The 17,531-nt window shown below is 45.8% G+C and overlaps 1 protein-coding gene across 1 annotated transcript; it reads right to left on the bottom strand.

The window, feature by feature from the left end:
- Positions 1-356: 356 nt before the first annotated feature.
- Positions 357-8,472, bottom strand: LOC125327109. The gene is made up of 14 exons (XM_048306139.1): positions 8,321-8,472; positions 7,780-7,956; positions 7,399-7,504; positions 6,772-6,894; positions 6,017-6,254; positions 4,989-5,012; positions 4,347-4,403; positions 4,069-4,191; positions 3,346-3,533; positions 2,367-2,566; positions 1,953-2,044; positions 1,580-1,634; positions 807-904; positions 357-661 (listed from the first exon to the last, which is right to left on the bottom strand). The coding sequence occupies exons 1-14, from the start codon at positions 8,470-8,472 to the stop codon at positions 447-449; spliced, it is 1,848 nt and encodes a 615-aa protein (XP_048162096.1). The 3' UTR covers positions 357-446.
- Positions 8,473-17,531: the final 9,059 nt, after the last annotated feature.

The raw sequence follows: 17,531 nt of genomic DNA, 5'->3' as shown, positions 1-17,531 counted from the left end.
AGATTCCCTCCAAACCAGAATCATGCCTGTACTTTTACTATGAGGACTTTCCAAATAGCAGGAGTAGATCCCACTCCACTCATCCCAAATGAAACCAAATACCTGAATCACCTTCAAAGCTGAAAGCACCCTGGGAATTCCAGCTTAAAACCTGTCGGACAAGAAGGGAACCCATAACCTTGTATCTGTGTTCTTGTGCAGACTCAGCTCAGATCCCACTGAATGTTTTGGCACCTGAGCCCAGATACTGTGTATCAGGTACCCTAAGAGAACAATACTCATGGCCTTCAGACTTTACAAACCCACAATCTCTTGTACCAAGGTGGCATTCACCTACATACAGATACCTGGACTGCTATGTTGCTTGGATTCATTTATTGCCATCTATATCTGTATTTAGGCTGGTAAAGAGCCTTGCTGTTCAGGGTCATTCTGAGTATCATGCATTATCCTAGGTCGAGCTGGATCTTGACTGTGCTGTTATAAAAGGTCCCAGCACAGTTGGAGCCCCCAAAGACTAACACCGTGTGCAGGTTCTGCTCCTCTTTGTTCTCCTTGTCCATATCCATCAAGTGGGCAGGAGTCAGGTCAAGCAATGTGTGGCCAGCTCGGGGAACAGAGCAGAGGTCGTGGTGGATCACTGTGCTCCATGAGAGAGTATCTGAAACAGAAAGGGGCTATCAGTACTGACAACCCCATTCCTAGTGCAAGGGATGAGATAAATGGACTAGACCAGGTGTTCAGAAACACCACTGTAGCCCCAGAGTCACCTTCAGCTATCAAAACAGGGCAGGGGAGTCACTCACCTAGGTGGAAAACAAAGACATCATGCAAGGCTCCTTTGGCATTGCAGCCTCCACTGATCAGAACCTTCTGGTCCGACACAGCCAGAGCTGCATGAAAACTGTGACCAAAGCAAAGTCAAATGGTGACTACAACAAAACCTGCTGGGATGGCCTCAGTCAGCAATGGGCAGGGATAGGCAGACTTGATCTGGAGATTGGGAGCTTAAGCGGCAGGAAGAAAGTTGACTTCTGCTTCTCTCTACCCTGACTTGCAGAATAACCCTAAAAGAGATGTTTGTCTGCGTCCGCAGATCAGGCCTGAAGAGCAACTCATTATCTCAGAAGGAGCTATCAAAACTCCTACGCTTTGCTCTGTGTGGTGAGATAGCAGGCTAGCTGGGCTCTGCACTGCTTTAGATGGTTGTTCTAGTGAGCAATTCCGTCCCTTTAGGAACAGCATAGTCCTGGTACAGGAGTTTCTTCCTCTGTGTGGCACAGTACCTCTCCAGGCACTGTGAAGACCAAACAGCAAGCAATAGTTTACTAGGACACAGCAGAAAACTTACCCTAGCCTGAAAGGCAGATTTCCAGGGAGACTAAGGAATATCCCCCCACACCATACAGGCACCAACAAGGACAGCACAGGAATTCCTAGCCCCATAGCAAAGATCCACTGTATTTTGACTAGTGGGACAGAGATATGCAGCTGGGTCTGATCACAAGCACTGTTTAAACCTGGCTTCAAAGAGAAATGACAGAAGATGATAGCTCCTGGGTCTGCAACAGAATCTTACCAACGTGCAGAAGGCTGTCCTGCAAGGAGAGGGACTGGTGTGTACTCCATGAAACCTGAAAGCCAGAGAAAAGGCAGGTGAAATGTCCAAAAATCTCCGCCTCATAACTAGACAAAAACTTATACTCTGCTGCATCAACAACCTGCCTTCTCTATTACCCAACCTCTTCCAAAAAAGCCATTGTTTTTTCTTCATTCCCCCCCCCTTACTGCTCCAGAAAGGGTTTTTTTTAACCCATAGTTTTTCATCTCCATTGCTTAGTCAGGAGTTTGTATAATGTTATTGCTCTTTTCCCATTGAGCACACCTCACTCCCAAGCCCCTGTCTTGGAACAGACCTTCCCAAGGCAGCCAAATGGCACAGACTTTCTTACCCAGATCCAGAATGTGCATGTCACTGAGGTAGAGAGAAGTACTCCGACCCCCAAAAATCAGCAGCTTGTTTTTCAATAGAGTAGCTGAATGCCTGGGCAGAGAGAACGCAAGTGAATAAAACATCTTCAGCAAGTTCCCAAAACTTCCATTTTAGCCTTGGCCTCTTCTACTGGGCTGCCATAGTTTCAGTCTACACCTGCCTCTACCCACAGCCACTGCAGCCCAGGGACAGAATTCCATCAGGATTCATAATAGGAGGTACTGAGTCACATTGCTCTAAACACAGCCCTATCTTAAGGAGTAAGTGGTGGAGAACAATCACCTAATATTTAGGAAATCACACTGGTGTGGGAGGGAAGGTGAGCAGAGGTTTCCTGCATTATTTTGGATAGCTGGAATTAGAGCACTCTCACCCAAGCCTAGGCAGAGGCTTCTCCCCTTCTGAAATGGGCTGATACCAAATTTCATGCTCTGGATTGAAGACATAAAGCACATTGCTGCAGGGTGCAACTGCCAGTGATGCCTTTCTGGGGAAAGTTCCTCCAAAAACAAAGAGCTCCTTGTGGTAGATAGTTGCACTGTGGTAGGTGAGCACTGGTATCCTCCCTTTAGCCTAGAAAAAGTTCAATATATAGTTGTTACAAGAAGTGCATTATTTGCTGCATGACCCATAGGAAAGGGACCCACATCATGCAGTGAGTTTCGTAAGTCTCAATTTTCACTTTATTGGCTCCCCAGCCAGACCTTTGCTGCACAGGCAGACAGTATATTCTCTGCATGCTCCACACCACCAGAATGCTCTGATAAGAAAACAAGTCAACCTCCCACACCTTCCTCAGAAGATGTCAGGGAACAGAAAGAGCTCATCCAGGTTTACTCTGTAAAAGCCATTTTGTGCTTTAGCCAGGAATGAGATGGATAGTCCCATGCTGACAGGACTCAGAATTCTGCTGTCCTCAGAGCGGTCCCCAATTTGAGAAGATCTTCACGTCAGCATCTGGTGCTGCATCAATGCATCTGGTGCTTCACCAGCTCTTCACGTCAGCATCTGGTGCTGCTCTCAAATGGCACCATATAAAATGAGAAGCCATTTCCCTCTGCTGCTTGTAGAGTACCTCCCACCCTTGGGCTTGGTCAGACACAGCCCTCTGCAGCACCCATATTTTCACATTGCTTCATTCATTGTAGGCGCAGCTCCTGGTTTCTGTTCAGCATGTGGCTTTTCAACACAGCCTCCTAATACATGTCAAACCCAACTACGCATCTCAGACAACCTGCAGCAACAGTGGACCAAGACTACTGGACTAAGGACATGGGCACATTGACTGCCACATTCAGGCAGAACCTGCCACCCCTCCTGCACTTTTGTCTTGGAAGAGATGCAGTACTCACAGCCACAAAGAGCCATTTCCAGGTGACTGTGTCCAGAATGTAGATCCTGCCGTAGTCTTTGTCCTCCCTTATGCCCCCAAAGATGTAGATACGCTTGGTGTCAGGGTCGTAGGTAGCTGTGTGACCATGCAAGCACGATGGCATGGCATTTTGTAGCTGGAAACCCACTGGAAGCCATAAATCATTGTCTGTGGGAGCAACATCGGACACATGGTATGCGAGTTCAAAAATGCTCTTGATTTCTCTAGATTTAAAGAATATGCCATAAAATCTTTACTCAAAACCTTGCTCCCTTCATCTCCTCCTCTCCTTTGATTCAGGGCTAGAGGGAGCTCATACAGAATATTGTTTCTGTAAGGAATGAAGGGGAATAGCACAGTGAAAAAGACCAGTGAGGTGCAGAAAGACAAGGCACTGGAATTTTATCTCACACTTTCCCACCAGTGACCATGCACAGACTGCAAACTGCACTGTTGCTTTTACCCCCTAAAATCCCCCCAACTCTTTCCAGAACTTGTAGCTTAGCTCCTAGAGGGCTCTCAAGTACAATCCCAGAGCCTCTCAAGGCCCTCTGTGCTGTCAGCTCAGCCTGGTGACATGCTAGATGTGATGCCTTTGCTGTCCCCTCCATATGCACAGATGCCCAAGTATCCCCTCCCATCTGCATGAGCTGTCCTCGAGTCCCACTGTCCCCAGTGCCTTTGACAGCCCTAAAGTCCTCACCAATTTCCAGCTTCCAGAGAGCATCCCTGCAGGACTGTTGATTGACACCTTCTCCACCAATGAGAACAGCTGTCCCCAGGTCACTGAGGCACATGGCATGGCACCACCGAGGGCTGGGACTGCCTGGGGAGGAAAGAGCACAGGCCTGTGAGCAGTCAGACAAGACACCCTCAGCGCCCTTCCCTGCTGGGAAGAACAAGCCACCTGAATGCTCAGAGAGAGGAAATGGTAAGGCAAGGGCCCCTGGTCCCTTCCCTCTGCAGGGCAAAAAGACTTACCTTCCTGAGAAGTATTTCCAGTTGGCTCAGGGGAGTAATTGCTGTACTTAGAGAGACCTCAGGAGCAAGGAGTAGCTGGATGTAGGATGCATTCAGGCTGCCACTTCAGACAGGCTTGAATGTCTCCCATTTACTACCCCATCTCCAGAAGTGATTTCCCAGTTGTGCTACCTGCCCCACACCACTCCTTGTGAGGGAAGGCTACCCAGGGACAGCTTGTCAGTGCCGAAGATGGAACAATCAGAAGCCTGGGGCTGTTTCCAGAGGTATTCCTTGTGCTGCTCTGTTCCTCCTCCTTTCCCCTCCCAGGCCCCTGCAGTTGGCTGAGCAAGCTAGAAAGATACTTTTAAATCAAAGTCTATTTCATACCTTACCTTTTTTCCTCAAAGAGCTATGTACCCAGAGGTGTGTCTGAGATTCAGAGGGGCTAAAGAAACATATTTGAGAGCCTGACAGTACTGGAAGCACCTGCACTGATGGCAACTGCATGAAGAGGAAGTGTGTGTACACACAACCTACTTGTTATTCTTGATCACTGGGGAGATACAGGGTGAAGCATGAGAGGCTTCTGACGTTGAAGGGAAGGAATATCATCACTGAGTGACTGAAAAGACAAATCAGGGTCTAGGAACCAAATCTCACCTTGCAACTCCTTCACCGCCAGATCTGCAAAGGGAACACAGATACGGCCCCATAAAGCAGCCAGCAGACATATTGTGGAAAGTGCTCAGCTCCACTGTGTAGGAGCCCTTTGACCTTCCTTCCTCCAACCTCCAGCACAAAGCTACCTCACTGCAACAAACAAGGTGCAAGACCAAGAATCATGAACTAAGTCTCATCAGAAGAAATGCAGAAGATAGGTAAGAGGAGGGCACACTGACTGCCAAATGCTGTCACCATTGCATTTTACCCCTCTGATCGAAGTTCGTTTCCCCCCTTCTCACACTGCCTGCAGCAGAAACAACTATATGATGGAGCTGTATTTGCATTTATGACAAGCAAGCCAAGTCCCAATAAGTCATTTCTTATGGGGATCACTAAGTTATTGCCAAACTTACACATAAACTTGGTCACACTCTGGAGCTGACTTGGAATACTCACTCCAGAAGCCTAAGGTTTTGTTTCCAAACCCCTTGGCAGTTACCTTCTCACTACTCAAAAGTCAGTACAATTATACTAATTACATATATTATTATATACATATATTCCTTTTTGTATTCTCTATACTGTAATAATAACCAATGTCTTCTATGGACCACGTGGTATGCTGTTAAGTAGGGGTGCAAACAGACTAATGCAAAGGTTACAGAACATCACAGTAAGTAACTTTCTTGTGCCTCAATTTACTCTTCTGTAAAACAAGGTTAATGATACTTGCCTATTTATAAAACACTTTTACTTGTATGAAAAGATAGGCATTATGTCACAGTACAAAGTGTTGGCACTAAGAATATCCCATGTTCTATTTCTGGCCTTTTCCCAACAGGCAAAAACTCATCAAGCAGCTGATCCAGTAATAAAGAGCATTCTCAGTATTTCAAAGCCAAACATACAAGCCCATCATGCCTTGGAGGTATATAGAGAAATGGACTGGGAAGTTGCGGCCTAGCAGCATTGACAGATCATTCAGACAAGACCTGTAAAATAAAGTTGGAAGCTACCAGAGTTACCTTCTTCATCGAGATCTCTCTCACATGCTGTGGGTTCAAACAAAACTTTCCTGGGCTTTTTGGAGTGGACTCTTGGTGGTCCTTGGTCAGGACTCTTCCTCCAGGCCTCACTGGATTCCACCTTGCCAGCTGGTGACTTCAGAGCACAGGGTACCACCAGGGTCCTCAGTGGTGGCTGGATGTCCCTCTTCACAGGCACGGATGCTCTGGCAGCCACCTCTGAGCTCTGACTCTTAACCTGTGACATGAGTCCCAGTCAAATCAGCCCTGAAGAAAGATACCCGAGGCTACTGTGAATTGCATCTTACTGGGCCAGAGATGTGGTAACTGTTTTCAGGCTTATCCTCCCATTGAGTTTTAAGGGCCAACGTGCCATCAGTATCAGCTGCCAAACGGGTGCTGAGCAAAGCAGCTAGCTGCTGCTGTGTGCTGTGGTCAGCTTTCAGACTGCTGGCTGCTGGGCACAGCTAGAACATGGAAGGGCAAAAAGGCTATATGTACTAGGAATGATGCTGATCATCCCACCAAGGACTACTAAATTCAACCTTTCAAAAGGTTTCAAACCATTTCAGTGGAGAATGTATCTTTCTTCAGCACAAGAGAAACTTTGGCTCCAGAACTTGCTTAGCTGTATCTCCACTGAAAAAATGACAGCAAATGTTTCAGCTAGACATTAACTGAATGGCTACTGGTGAGGGAGAAGATACTAAGAAAAAAGGTGAAATAACAAGGAGACAGCTCCAAAATACACATACCCCAGTAGGATCTTCCAGGTCCTGGCCAAGGGGCCTATCATCCGCTGGGAGCACTGGTGACTGGCTGGTCTCTGGTACAAGGAAGGGATGGGCAGGCGTACTGCTGGAGACACCTCGGTGCAGCTGCAGCAGAAACAGTGACAGAATAAAAGGACCTAAGTGTGCTAGCCTCCATCCACAAAAAGGATGAGCAAAAACATGTCTTGCAAGGGACAGATTCCCTGCAATGGAATAACCTGCCTCCATCTCCCACACCAACAAAATAAACAAGGAAAAGGAAAGCCAGGTGCTGCAACACACTAAATCCATTGGCTTCAGCTCAAGGTAAAACAACTATGTAAGTACCAAAGACTCAGGAGAGAGTGGAACTGGAAGTGAACAGCTGTCTGCTGCCCATCTCCTGCGACACACAAGATGTTCTGGCAAAACTGTGTTCAGAGGATAGGCCTGGAGCATCACAGCAGTTTCAGGCTCAGCACAGATGTGCATTAACAGATCCGTGATTGTCAGCTCTACCTTGGAGTAGCAGAGAAGGAAAAGAAGAGCAGGGAGAGGAGGTTCTGGGGCTCAGAAATGACAACATTTGGGACCCTGGGCAGGAAGAAAGGAAAGCGTCAATTCTTTTACCTGCCCATTGACAGTCAGGACAAGCCTCACAGGGTTGCCTTTGTCCATCTCTTTCAACGAGGCCATGAAAATATCTGTTCTCCAGTCATCTTCCCACACCAGAGACCTGCACAAGGGACCACAGCTTTTCAGCCCACAAGTGACACTGACCAGGGCAAAATTCCTGCTCCCATAGTAGATTATAACAGCCCAAAGCCAAAAGAGATCCAACCAGGAAAGCAGTCAAAAGGAAGCTGGAGTCATCACTAGAGAGAAACACCATGGTGGAGGACCAGCAAGCCTGAGCAGCTTTTGCGTAACACCAGCAGAATCAGGTAGCACCAGAGATCAGAAAGCTTTCCAGGATGCCCCTCCTGACACCCTGGCAGCTCCTGCTGTAACCTGCGGGTGGGCTCCAGCGTGCCGACCCGCTGTGGTGCGACGCCTGGGGACACCAGCACATCCACTGCGATGCTCGTGTCCGGAGAGTAACAGCTCCAGTCGCCCAGCCCGAACACCACCAGCTGCTTTGGCAATGGCAGGGGCAGCCAAGCCTGGAAACCCATCTGGCTGGACTGGCTGTAACGGGAGGGAAGAAGAACGAGAGATAGTAATCAAGGAGTAAAATAAAAGGTGAGAAAATATATGAAAACACCTAAAAATACGTTTACGCCTGGGAAGGGTGAGAGGAGAGGGGTTGTGCCGTTTAAAGATGAAACCATGCAAGGCAGTGGGAAGGGAGAGGCGCCAAGGGCTGGGGCAGCGCAGCCAGGTGGGCAGCGGCATTTCCAGAAACGAGGGCCAGGGCACAGCGTGCAGGTGCCCGGCCCGCGGGGGAGCCCAACCCTGACAGGGACCGGCCGCGCCCGCGCAGCCGCGGGGCAGGGTCGAGCCGAGCCGAGCCGAGCCGAGCCGGGCCGGGCCGGGCCAAGCCGGGCCGCACCTGCCGAGCCGCCGTGGCGGCTCCCGCAGAGCCCACAGCACGTAGAAGGCGAGGCCGCCCTGCCGGGCGCTGCCCGCGGGCCCCGGCCGGCCCCGGCGGCGGCGGGCGCGCAGCATCGCGGTGAGCAGGGCCGGGGCCGCCGGGACCGACATTAACGCGCCGCGGCGCAGCGGGGGCGGTGCCGGCCCGCCCCGCCCCGGCCCTGCAGCTGCGGAGGGGCGCGGCCTGGGCCGGCCTGCCCGTGCTGGGAGCGCCCGGGGGCGCGGCCATCCCCATTAGCGGCGGGGCTGGCGGCAGCTTTGCCTTGCAGGGTGGAGGTTGGGGCAGCAGGGCTGGCTGTTCAGGCCTTCGGAGTTCGGGACCAGCCTTGCCTTCGTACCAAATTAGCCTCTGTAGAATTACAGAATCAATTAGGTTGGAAAAGACCTCTGAGATAATCGAGCACAGCCAATGACCAAACTCCACCGTGTCAACTAGACACGGGCACTACACATCCAGTCTTTCCCTAAACACTTCTAGTGGTTTTGCCTCCATCACCTTCCCGGGCAGTCCATTCCAGTATCTAATCACCCTTTCTGTGAAGAAATTCCTTCTAATGCCCAACGTCAACCTGCCCTGGCACAGCTTGAGATTATGTCCTCTTACCCTATCACTGGCTGCCTGGGAGAAGAGGCCTCTTCCCACCTGGCTCCAACCTCCTTTCAGGTAGTTGTAGGGAGCAATGAAGTCTCCCCTGAGCCTCCTTTTCTCCAGCCTAAACAACCCCAGCTCCCTCAGCCACTTCTCAAAGAACTTGTGCTCCAGACATTCACCATTTCTAGAGCCCAAGACACATGTCCCTTTCCCGAGAGGGATAATTTGCTTGCCAATTCCTAAATGATTGTAGCTGTACACGTTTCTTGTAGCCTTCATGAAAAAGAGAAGGTGTGAACCTTGCTTCTCTTACTCTGCAGTCGGGGCTTGTATCAAAGAAAGGCAGGATGGTGGCAGATACTCCTTAATAATTGCATGTGTGTATGTGTGTGTTACTACAGAGGTTCCACTGGGTAACTGATACCACCTGTATAACAATGGGTAGCTCTGCTAAGCTTAAAGGCTATTCACCTGAAACAGGGAAGAGCCACTTTCTTGGCAGAGGCAACAAAGGCTGCTGCAAGGCCTTCGCAGAGCACCTCATGATCAGTGTTTCCGCTGCAGCCCATCCACAACAGTTACAGCAGGGAGAAGGGGACTGGCAGAGTGGGGGTGGATGGGAAGAACTAATGTGAAATGTTGCATCACTTCCCTACATCCCCGCTGTTTTCCTTAGTTTTCCTCTTGGCCATGGGCCTGAGCCAAGCACAAGGATGCATAGTGAGTGCATGGTAATTAAGTAGCTGGTAGCACTGTTTCTCTTTGGTGTTCTTAAAATGCAATGAAACATCTTTAACTTGGCAGAATCATCTGTCCTTTGGATCAACTTGGTTTATGATTGCTCCTGCCCATCAATTAGTTTATAAAAGTGCTCTAAGGGAACATTGGACTAGAACAGAGAATTGAACCTCTGCAGCACTTGTCCTACCAAACTTAAAATGAAATAGGTGAGAAAAGATGACTCCAGCTGCAGGCATCATTCCTCATTTTGACCAGCAGGTGCTTCTTTCAGAACATGTAAATAGAGCCTTTGTAGTATGATAAAGCTGATGGGCAAAGCAGCTGTGAGGAGCTGTGAAGGGCAAACACTTTTCTCTAGACAATTTAATGAGTATCTGGTAACTGAAGAGATGTTTTTTGATCCTCCAGATTGAAAGCTGAAGTAATAAAGGAGCTAGGGGATCTCTGCAAATGGAGGGGACAAGTACCAGTATGAAGAACTGGCGGGTAAAGTATTCAAACTCTACCTATGTTCATTATATGGGCTTAGCTACTTGCTTCTTCCTCTCCAATTCCTCAAGCATTCAGTACAATCTCAAGAAAAACATTCCAGCAAGTCATTTTAACAGACAAAAAATTTCCTGGCTGGAACCCTCATCACAAGCTGACAACAGAGCATTTTCCTATCCATTTGTAATCAGAATCTGCTGTACACTGCAAAGTACATTTTGAGTATTTGCCTCTGCTTTGCTCCTAAAACTAACTACATTCTTTTGCTGGAAGGTCTGTAGTTGAATTTTTCATATCAAGATATTCACTTGTTTTAAACAGAAGACAAAGTTCTTGGTTGCATAGTGAAAAGTTTATTTAAAGGGAATAAGTTCCAATATATTATTACAAATCAACCACAACACATCAAATATAAACAATACAAACCAGTTGTAGAAGGAATGCAAGCACACTATAAATACAGCCTTCATAAGTGCCCTTCAGAAAGAGCCCAGTGCCACATTTTGTTAAAATATCCTCTTCTCTATTTAAAACTCACCTCTTGGTGAGCACATGAAAAGCAAATAGTTGGTGCTGAGAACTCAATTTTGAAATCACAGGACATCAAAAATATTCACATCACATAGATAAGGACTGACAAACAACCATCACAGTTCACAAGAACATAGGTCTGAAAAAGGTATGACCAGCTACAAGGTGCTCCCCATCGAAAGCCTGTGCTAATGGCTTGGAGCTGTGAGTGGAAAGGAGCCTGATTCCCTCTGAGGAGAGCAGTTCCCAGGGCATCCTGGAGGTTGCAGGGAGACCATCTCCATCTATTTATCATTTCCAAACACAGCTCCTAAACATCAAGGTCATTACTTGGCAAGGTCTCCTTAGCTCTGAGCTTTGTGGCTGGCATCCTGCTTCTTGCCCAAGGGACTTGACTCACCAGTCCAGACAGATTTAAAACAGATAACCCTCACTGATGGATCAGAAAATTCTTCCTCTCTCCCTTCCCAATAAAGGCTACATTTAATGTATGATAATTCTGAGAAAGCAACATGCCAAATCCAGAATGGAACCTAGAAAAGCCAAGGGGACTCAGATCCACCATCCACCTGGCCTGATGCACCTTCAGCTGCAACAGCACCACAGTTTCAGAATAAGTAGCCAGAGACTCTCTCCAGACAAATGTGAAATATCCCCACAGAAAACTCTCCTCATTGCAATATACATTTGAACTCTGCTGTTTATGTACCTTCTAAAACTTTATTTAATTGGTATTTACTGCAAATCAACTTCTTTAGATAAATGCCTTAGCACGTTGACTCCTGGCTTCTTTGACAGTCTAATTAGCAATGTATTTAACACAATCAGTTCCCAGCTTTTCATTCTGCCAGTTGTGAAGTTCTCATTCATCTACATGACACTGTCACATCCAATATTTTTCCCAGATATGAGAAAAGGAGAAATAGTTTTTTCTTTTACACTTGTAGAAATAAAAAAAATGCAAACAAAAAACTTTGTTGCTTTGGTCTCTCATCCAGCCTCAATATGCATAAGCACACACCACTCACAACTCTGGATTTCGACCCTCTTTTTAGAGAAAATTACGAATGCCCATAAGAAACACTCCTCTATCTAGTGTTCCTCTGGTCCTTGGGTTTAGTGTCAGCATATCAAAAGGAGTACTCCTCTGGTGTTCCTAGACATCTGACAGCAGCATATGAAGGCAAAGAACGTATGGCACCAGGAAACTCAAACACCATTGTATAACTCATCTTACAGTAACAAGGCGGTCTATGAACAGATTAGATCTCCAGGAACAGCCTAGAGGGGCTCTCCATGCCGGACCTTAGCAAGTACCACCCCCTACCCAAATGGGCAGAGAAATAAGAAGAAATCTCTTGTATTAATGACACCTATGGTTCTTATTTCAGACATATTCTTTGTTCCTAAGGCACCTTGTGATAAATCCTCTGTAGAGTGGCTTTCATAGGGGTAGTGAGACAAGAAGGAAGAGTATAAGCAGTGGGGATGAAAGTGAACTCATTTAGGGATTCATTCTCTACCCTAATTCTCCACAAGAACGACAAAATCTTTCAGCAACTAGACCTGTAATAAGGTTTATCTCAAACCCACCTCACCAGGTCTAGTACCACAATAACTGACCCACTGCAGGCCATAGATGGAGGTTACATGCACACACAGGTACAAAGAGACAAGCTGACAGTGTAGAGCCACAAAGAAAGGCACGTGGCTGCCTTCTAGACTCAGTGCATAGTAACTCGACTTTCTTAGCACCTGAAGTCAGGCAACTAAGCTCTTCTTCTTAACACATTCTCATCTTACCTGTTCATGCATATTAACTGGGTCTCAAGCATTAATTTGCTACAAGCCTGTGTCTGACCCCAGTAACCTTTCCTGAGAACATGTATTACAGGCCTCCAAAGAGTCTGAGCAAATGTAATTAGTACCAGTAGTGGTCCTTGATTTAAGCAATTTTAACTCTCTCTTCTCAGTAAACCACATACATTTTAAACTCCTGCTGCTACGTTACACCTAAAGCAAAAAAGAGAAAACAATTGAGACTTTATTACCTTCTCTGACATAAAAAATGTCCAACAAATTAGTACCATTATTATAGCTAAACACTTATACAAGTCCTTTGCTACAGGATATATCTCTGTCTGAACATATAAACTTTATTTAGATCTAAATTATATTCAAAACAAAATGTAAAACAATTTTGTGCTTTCACAAAAGCAAACCAAAAATGCAAAAGAAGCTTCTTCTGTGATTTAGCTTTCTGAATTTCTGGACACAATTTAGAGGGAAAAGAAACACATATTAAAAACCTATTTGAAATCTTCCTTCCACAGAAACAAAGAAGAAATTTTTGTTTCCCAAGGATTAATTTCCCTCTCTGAAGTGCAACTGCATTTTAAATTTATTTTTCTTTCTTGACTCAAGGTCTAATTCCAAAGATCTCTATTTAAATAAGAAGGGTTTCCGTACCAGCTAGCAGGATTGAATACAAATCCAGGAAACACACCAAACTGAAAAAATTACGCATGCAAAATAAGATTATTTCATTGAAACAACTGTGGGTTTGATATTGAATGGGAACGGCTGCTGTTAATCACTAGCCACACAGCCAAGCTATTTGACTTATCAGAAAACTAGTAAAAACCGTGTATCCTTCCAAAAAGAAGTTGTCATTTGGATAATGAATGCTATTTAAATAGCTGAGAAACAACATACTTGTATAATGTGGAAATATAAGAAAATAAACAAAAATAGGAATTATCCTGTGCAACTATGAAGCTTTCCTGCAGATTAAATATTCCTAAAACTATCTTGTGTTCATAACAGATATCAGATATTTCTGGGAAACTTAAGCAGTGGAACAATACACACCAAATGCTTTCAGTTCCACTGCAGCAGACCTGTCTGTGGGCAGGCTGCATTTGCAGACCGGGCACATACTCATTCAGATGAGATTCCACATTCAGTGCTGCTTTTGGGTTTAAGTCAATGAGACCAGGTAGACAGGCACAGTTCCAAAAGACTGACCTGAGCCTTACTAAAGATTGGTCCACACTTCAGAAAGCAAGAACTGAACAATAGGTTTGCCATCTACAGTGCAATTTATCTTAACAAAAACCATTAACTAATGGCTTGAAAACTGGCACGTACTATTTATGTGTCAGCAAGTGATCAAAACTGGTTGTAAGGCAGGCCTTATTCATTTTTTAAAACATGACAAAATGTATTTCAAACCTTATTATGAGACAGAAGGGGGAAGTAGCTGCAAGCTAGCAACAGGGAGGCCACAGTATAGAGTTTTAAATAGAGATAACCCACTAGCCTGCAACAAGCTGTACAGCTGAGGATCAGTAATTCTGCAATATCTCATGTACATAGAAGTCAGAGGTCACTTCAACATAAATAAAAACTAATTAGAAAATGGACTAGGTGCCAAATAGTGCATCATATGTTAACCAGCACATACACATAGGGTTCTGCAGATCTCACAGCCAAAGACCAACAGCAACCATTGAGTGGGGCAATGCTGACATTGTGGTCAGACCGAAGGGTCTATTCCATCTTCTTCTGTTTTGTGCCTAGAGTGACAGTGTGCTCTCCCCTCTCTCTTCTGCTTGAGCAATAGCCAGCCACCAGTGGTGGTCAGGAGGACTGTATCTGGCTTAAGTTGGACTCTGAGAAGGCAGGTAAGAACACAACAGTTAAGGGCCAGTTGGGCACAAGGAAACCCAAAATACAGCCAGTAAGGAAATATGACTGTAAGTCAACGATCTTACTCTAAATAGTGAACAGCCTAGGGCCTGTTACCCTCTCCTGCATGGCAGCAGGCTGTGCACCAGCATCTCCACTTGACTAGGGATGCCTCTTAGGGTTAACTTCTTGAGGCTGAAAGATTCCTTGCTAAGGAATTCTCACTAAGTGCTTAGTATCATGCAAAAATTTGAAATCTTAGCTAAGTGAGATACACAATTGACTGTACACAATATCCTTTAGACGTAAACTGCTGACCAAGTCTAGGACCAAGTCTGGATCCAGCCACACATAAATTCCCCTCCAGAAAGGAGTTTAAAAAGTAAAAGGGTCCTTTCTGAACCTCATGACTCAGTAGAGGGTCTCCCTAACAGTTTTTGTCTAACCCTGTTCTCTATGCAGTAAACAATTAGTATACCTTGCCATCAAATCTTGTTAAACTATTGTCACATTTACTCATAGAATGGTTTGGATTGAAAGAGGACCTTGAATATCATTTAGTTCCAACTGCTTTCCCATGGGCAGGGACACCTTCAACTAGACCAGGCTGCTGTACCTGCAGGGCTGTGTGGGAGACAGGTTACATGTGCTGGGGTGCTGTACCTGTGGGGCTGAGTGTGCAGGAGATGGGTTACATCTGGTTCACAGCACTGACCTGAGTGCAGGATACCTGGTGAGGAGGGAGAGAGGATGGGTCTGGAAGCCATGAGAACAGCCTCTAGAACATCTGGGGAGAAGTGGGCATGTTCCAGTTACTGCTGCATGTAGTGCTTCATGAGGCATGTATGTACTGTAGTCCGTAAGCAGCGGAGGAGCTGCACGTTGCAGCCATGTCAGTCAGTTCTGATGTTCCTGGCACAGCCCTACCTTACAGACCTTGTCTGTCCAAGTATTTTGTACTGTAAGTGTGTGAGCTGACTGACATGACTGATGCCTGCTGTCTGAATGATGCTTCATGAATCTCTTTGTCCCATTTTTAATCAGTAACTTTCATTATTCACAAACCAATACTTTAGAAAGGGTGGGGGAGTAAAATCCCCAAACATACTTGCTTGTGATTTGCTTTTCTAACTCAACTCTCCTTTAAACCAGAAGCTGTTATGAAAGGATACTGTCAATTGCAGAATGTGATGCGTAACTCAGGTGGCCTGAGCTGTAAATTGCCCTCATAACACTCAACTTCTACTGCTGGGTTTGGCTATCAGCTTGTTAAGGAATTATTTTACTATATTGGTATGAATAGCAAAAGAATTATTTTACTATATTGGTATGAATAGCAAAATATAATGAACCTGTTACTGTCCTTCTTGAGTGTTTCAGATTTTATTAGCAATGACAGTTTCAATGAACTTTTAATGAAATGTTTACTTCTTTTATAAAACCGCCCATAAAAAAAATCTCATTTCTTAAAATCAGTTACTTAAACACTTTTCTCAGTCTAAAGACCTAAAGAGCCTGGGTTTTTTTGAGAATTTTTGAAATTTCTGTCTGGATGGGAATTATTGCATTTCCTTAGATTTTCCTGCTTCACATCAGCTGTTACAGTGTGCATCTGATGGATAGAGACCATAATTTTTAAGAATGCAGACCTTTTTCCCTCTTTCTCCTAAGACCCTCTGAAGCTGAAAAAGAAGTATAGTCCCAGCTCCTGACAATTTGGGACAGTTAATTCCAGCACTGACCTTATTTTCAGAGGCTGCCTTGTGTTATTAAAGCATTTACTAAATAAACTTGCCATTTTCCTGTCGTTGGTATCTTTTACTTCCTACATCATCTGTTTGAAGAAAATTATTAGTCTGATCCTCTACTGTACGATTCTACCTGATGCAGTCTTTTAGGTAATGGAACTAAGTGAAATTCCATAAACTTGTGACAGTTGGGAGTTCACAGATTGACTTAAGCTTGTACCCACTTGACAAAAGCACTTCCATGACAAGCATTGAGTGATGAACAAAGGTATTTTTTCCAAATTAACAACATAAAAAATAATATAAGGAACAACCTAGTGAAACCTCTAAGAAGAATGTAATTGCTCTTTTTTATTTCCTCTAACAGTCCTGCAGAGCTTCACCACTGAGTTTCAACACCACCAAGTTTTCCCAGAGCCTGCAGAACAGATTGAAGAACCCTGGCAGTATTGACCACACATGTATGTGGCTGATCCTATTGCTCTGGGACATGACCAACTGTTGTATTTTATGTGCAGCCTCTCTTCTGGCATTGGTCCATAGTGTTTTCTGTGTGATCATAAATAGTTTTAAGGTGTTTTCCAGTGACTCGGTACAAAAGGTTCATAGAATCATAGAGTATGTTGAGTTGGAAGGGACCCATCATGATCACCAAGTCCAACTCCTGTCTCAGGACACCCCAACAATCAGAGCATGTGCCTGAGAGTGTTGTCTAAACACTCCTTGAACTCTGGCTTGGTGCTGTGACCACTTCCCTGGGGAGCCTGTTCCAGTGCTCAACCACCCTCTGGGTGAAGAACCTTTTCCTAATATCCAACCTAACCTCCCCTGACTCAGCTTCATGCCATTTCCTCAAGTCCTGTCACTGGTCACAAGACTGAAGAGATCAGTGCCTGCCCCTCACAAGGAAGTTGTAACTGCAATGAGGTCTCCCCTCAGTCTCCTCTTCTCCAGGCTGAACAGACCAAGTGACCCCAGCCACTCCTCACATGGCTTCCCCTCCAGACCCTTCACTATCCTTGTGGTCCTCTTTTGGATGGTCTTTAATGGCTTCATGTCTTTTTTATATTGTGGTGCCCAAAACTGCACACAGAACCTGAGGCGAGGCCGCCCCAGTGCAGAGCAGAGCAGGACAATCCCCTCCCTTGCCCAGCTGGCAATGATGCCCCCCAGGACATGGTTGGCCCTCCTGGCTGCCAGGGTACTGCTGGCTCATGTTCAACTTGCCATCAACCAGGACCTCCAGATCCCTTTCTGCAGTGCTGCTCTCCAGCCTCTCATTCCCTAGTCTATACACAACACACCAACTATGAAATGTTGTTAAATTGATGTTTTGTGTCAGCAAACAGACTACTACCCCTTTGTTAGGAGTGAAGTGT

The sequence above is a fragment of the Corvus hawaiiensis genome, chromosome 6, assembly GCF_020740725.1.
Source record: "Corvus hawaiiensis isolate bCorHaw1 chromosome 6, bCorHaw1.pri.cur, whole genome shotgun sequence".
NCBI classification, from domain to species: domain Eukaryota; kingdom Metazoa; phylum Chordata; class Aves; order Passeriformes; family Corvidae; genus Corvus; species Corvus hawaiiensis.
This window is presented reverse-complemented; position numbering and strand designations above follow the sequence as displayed.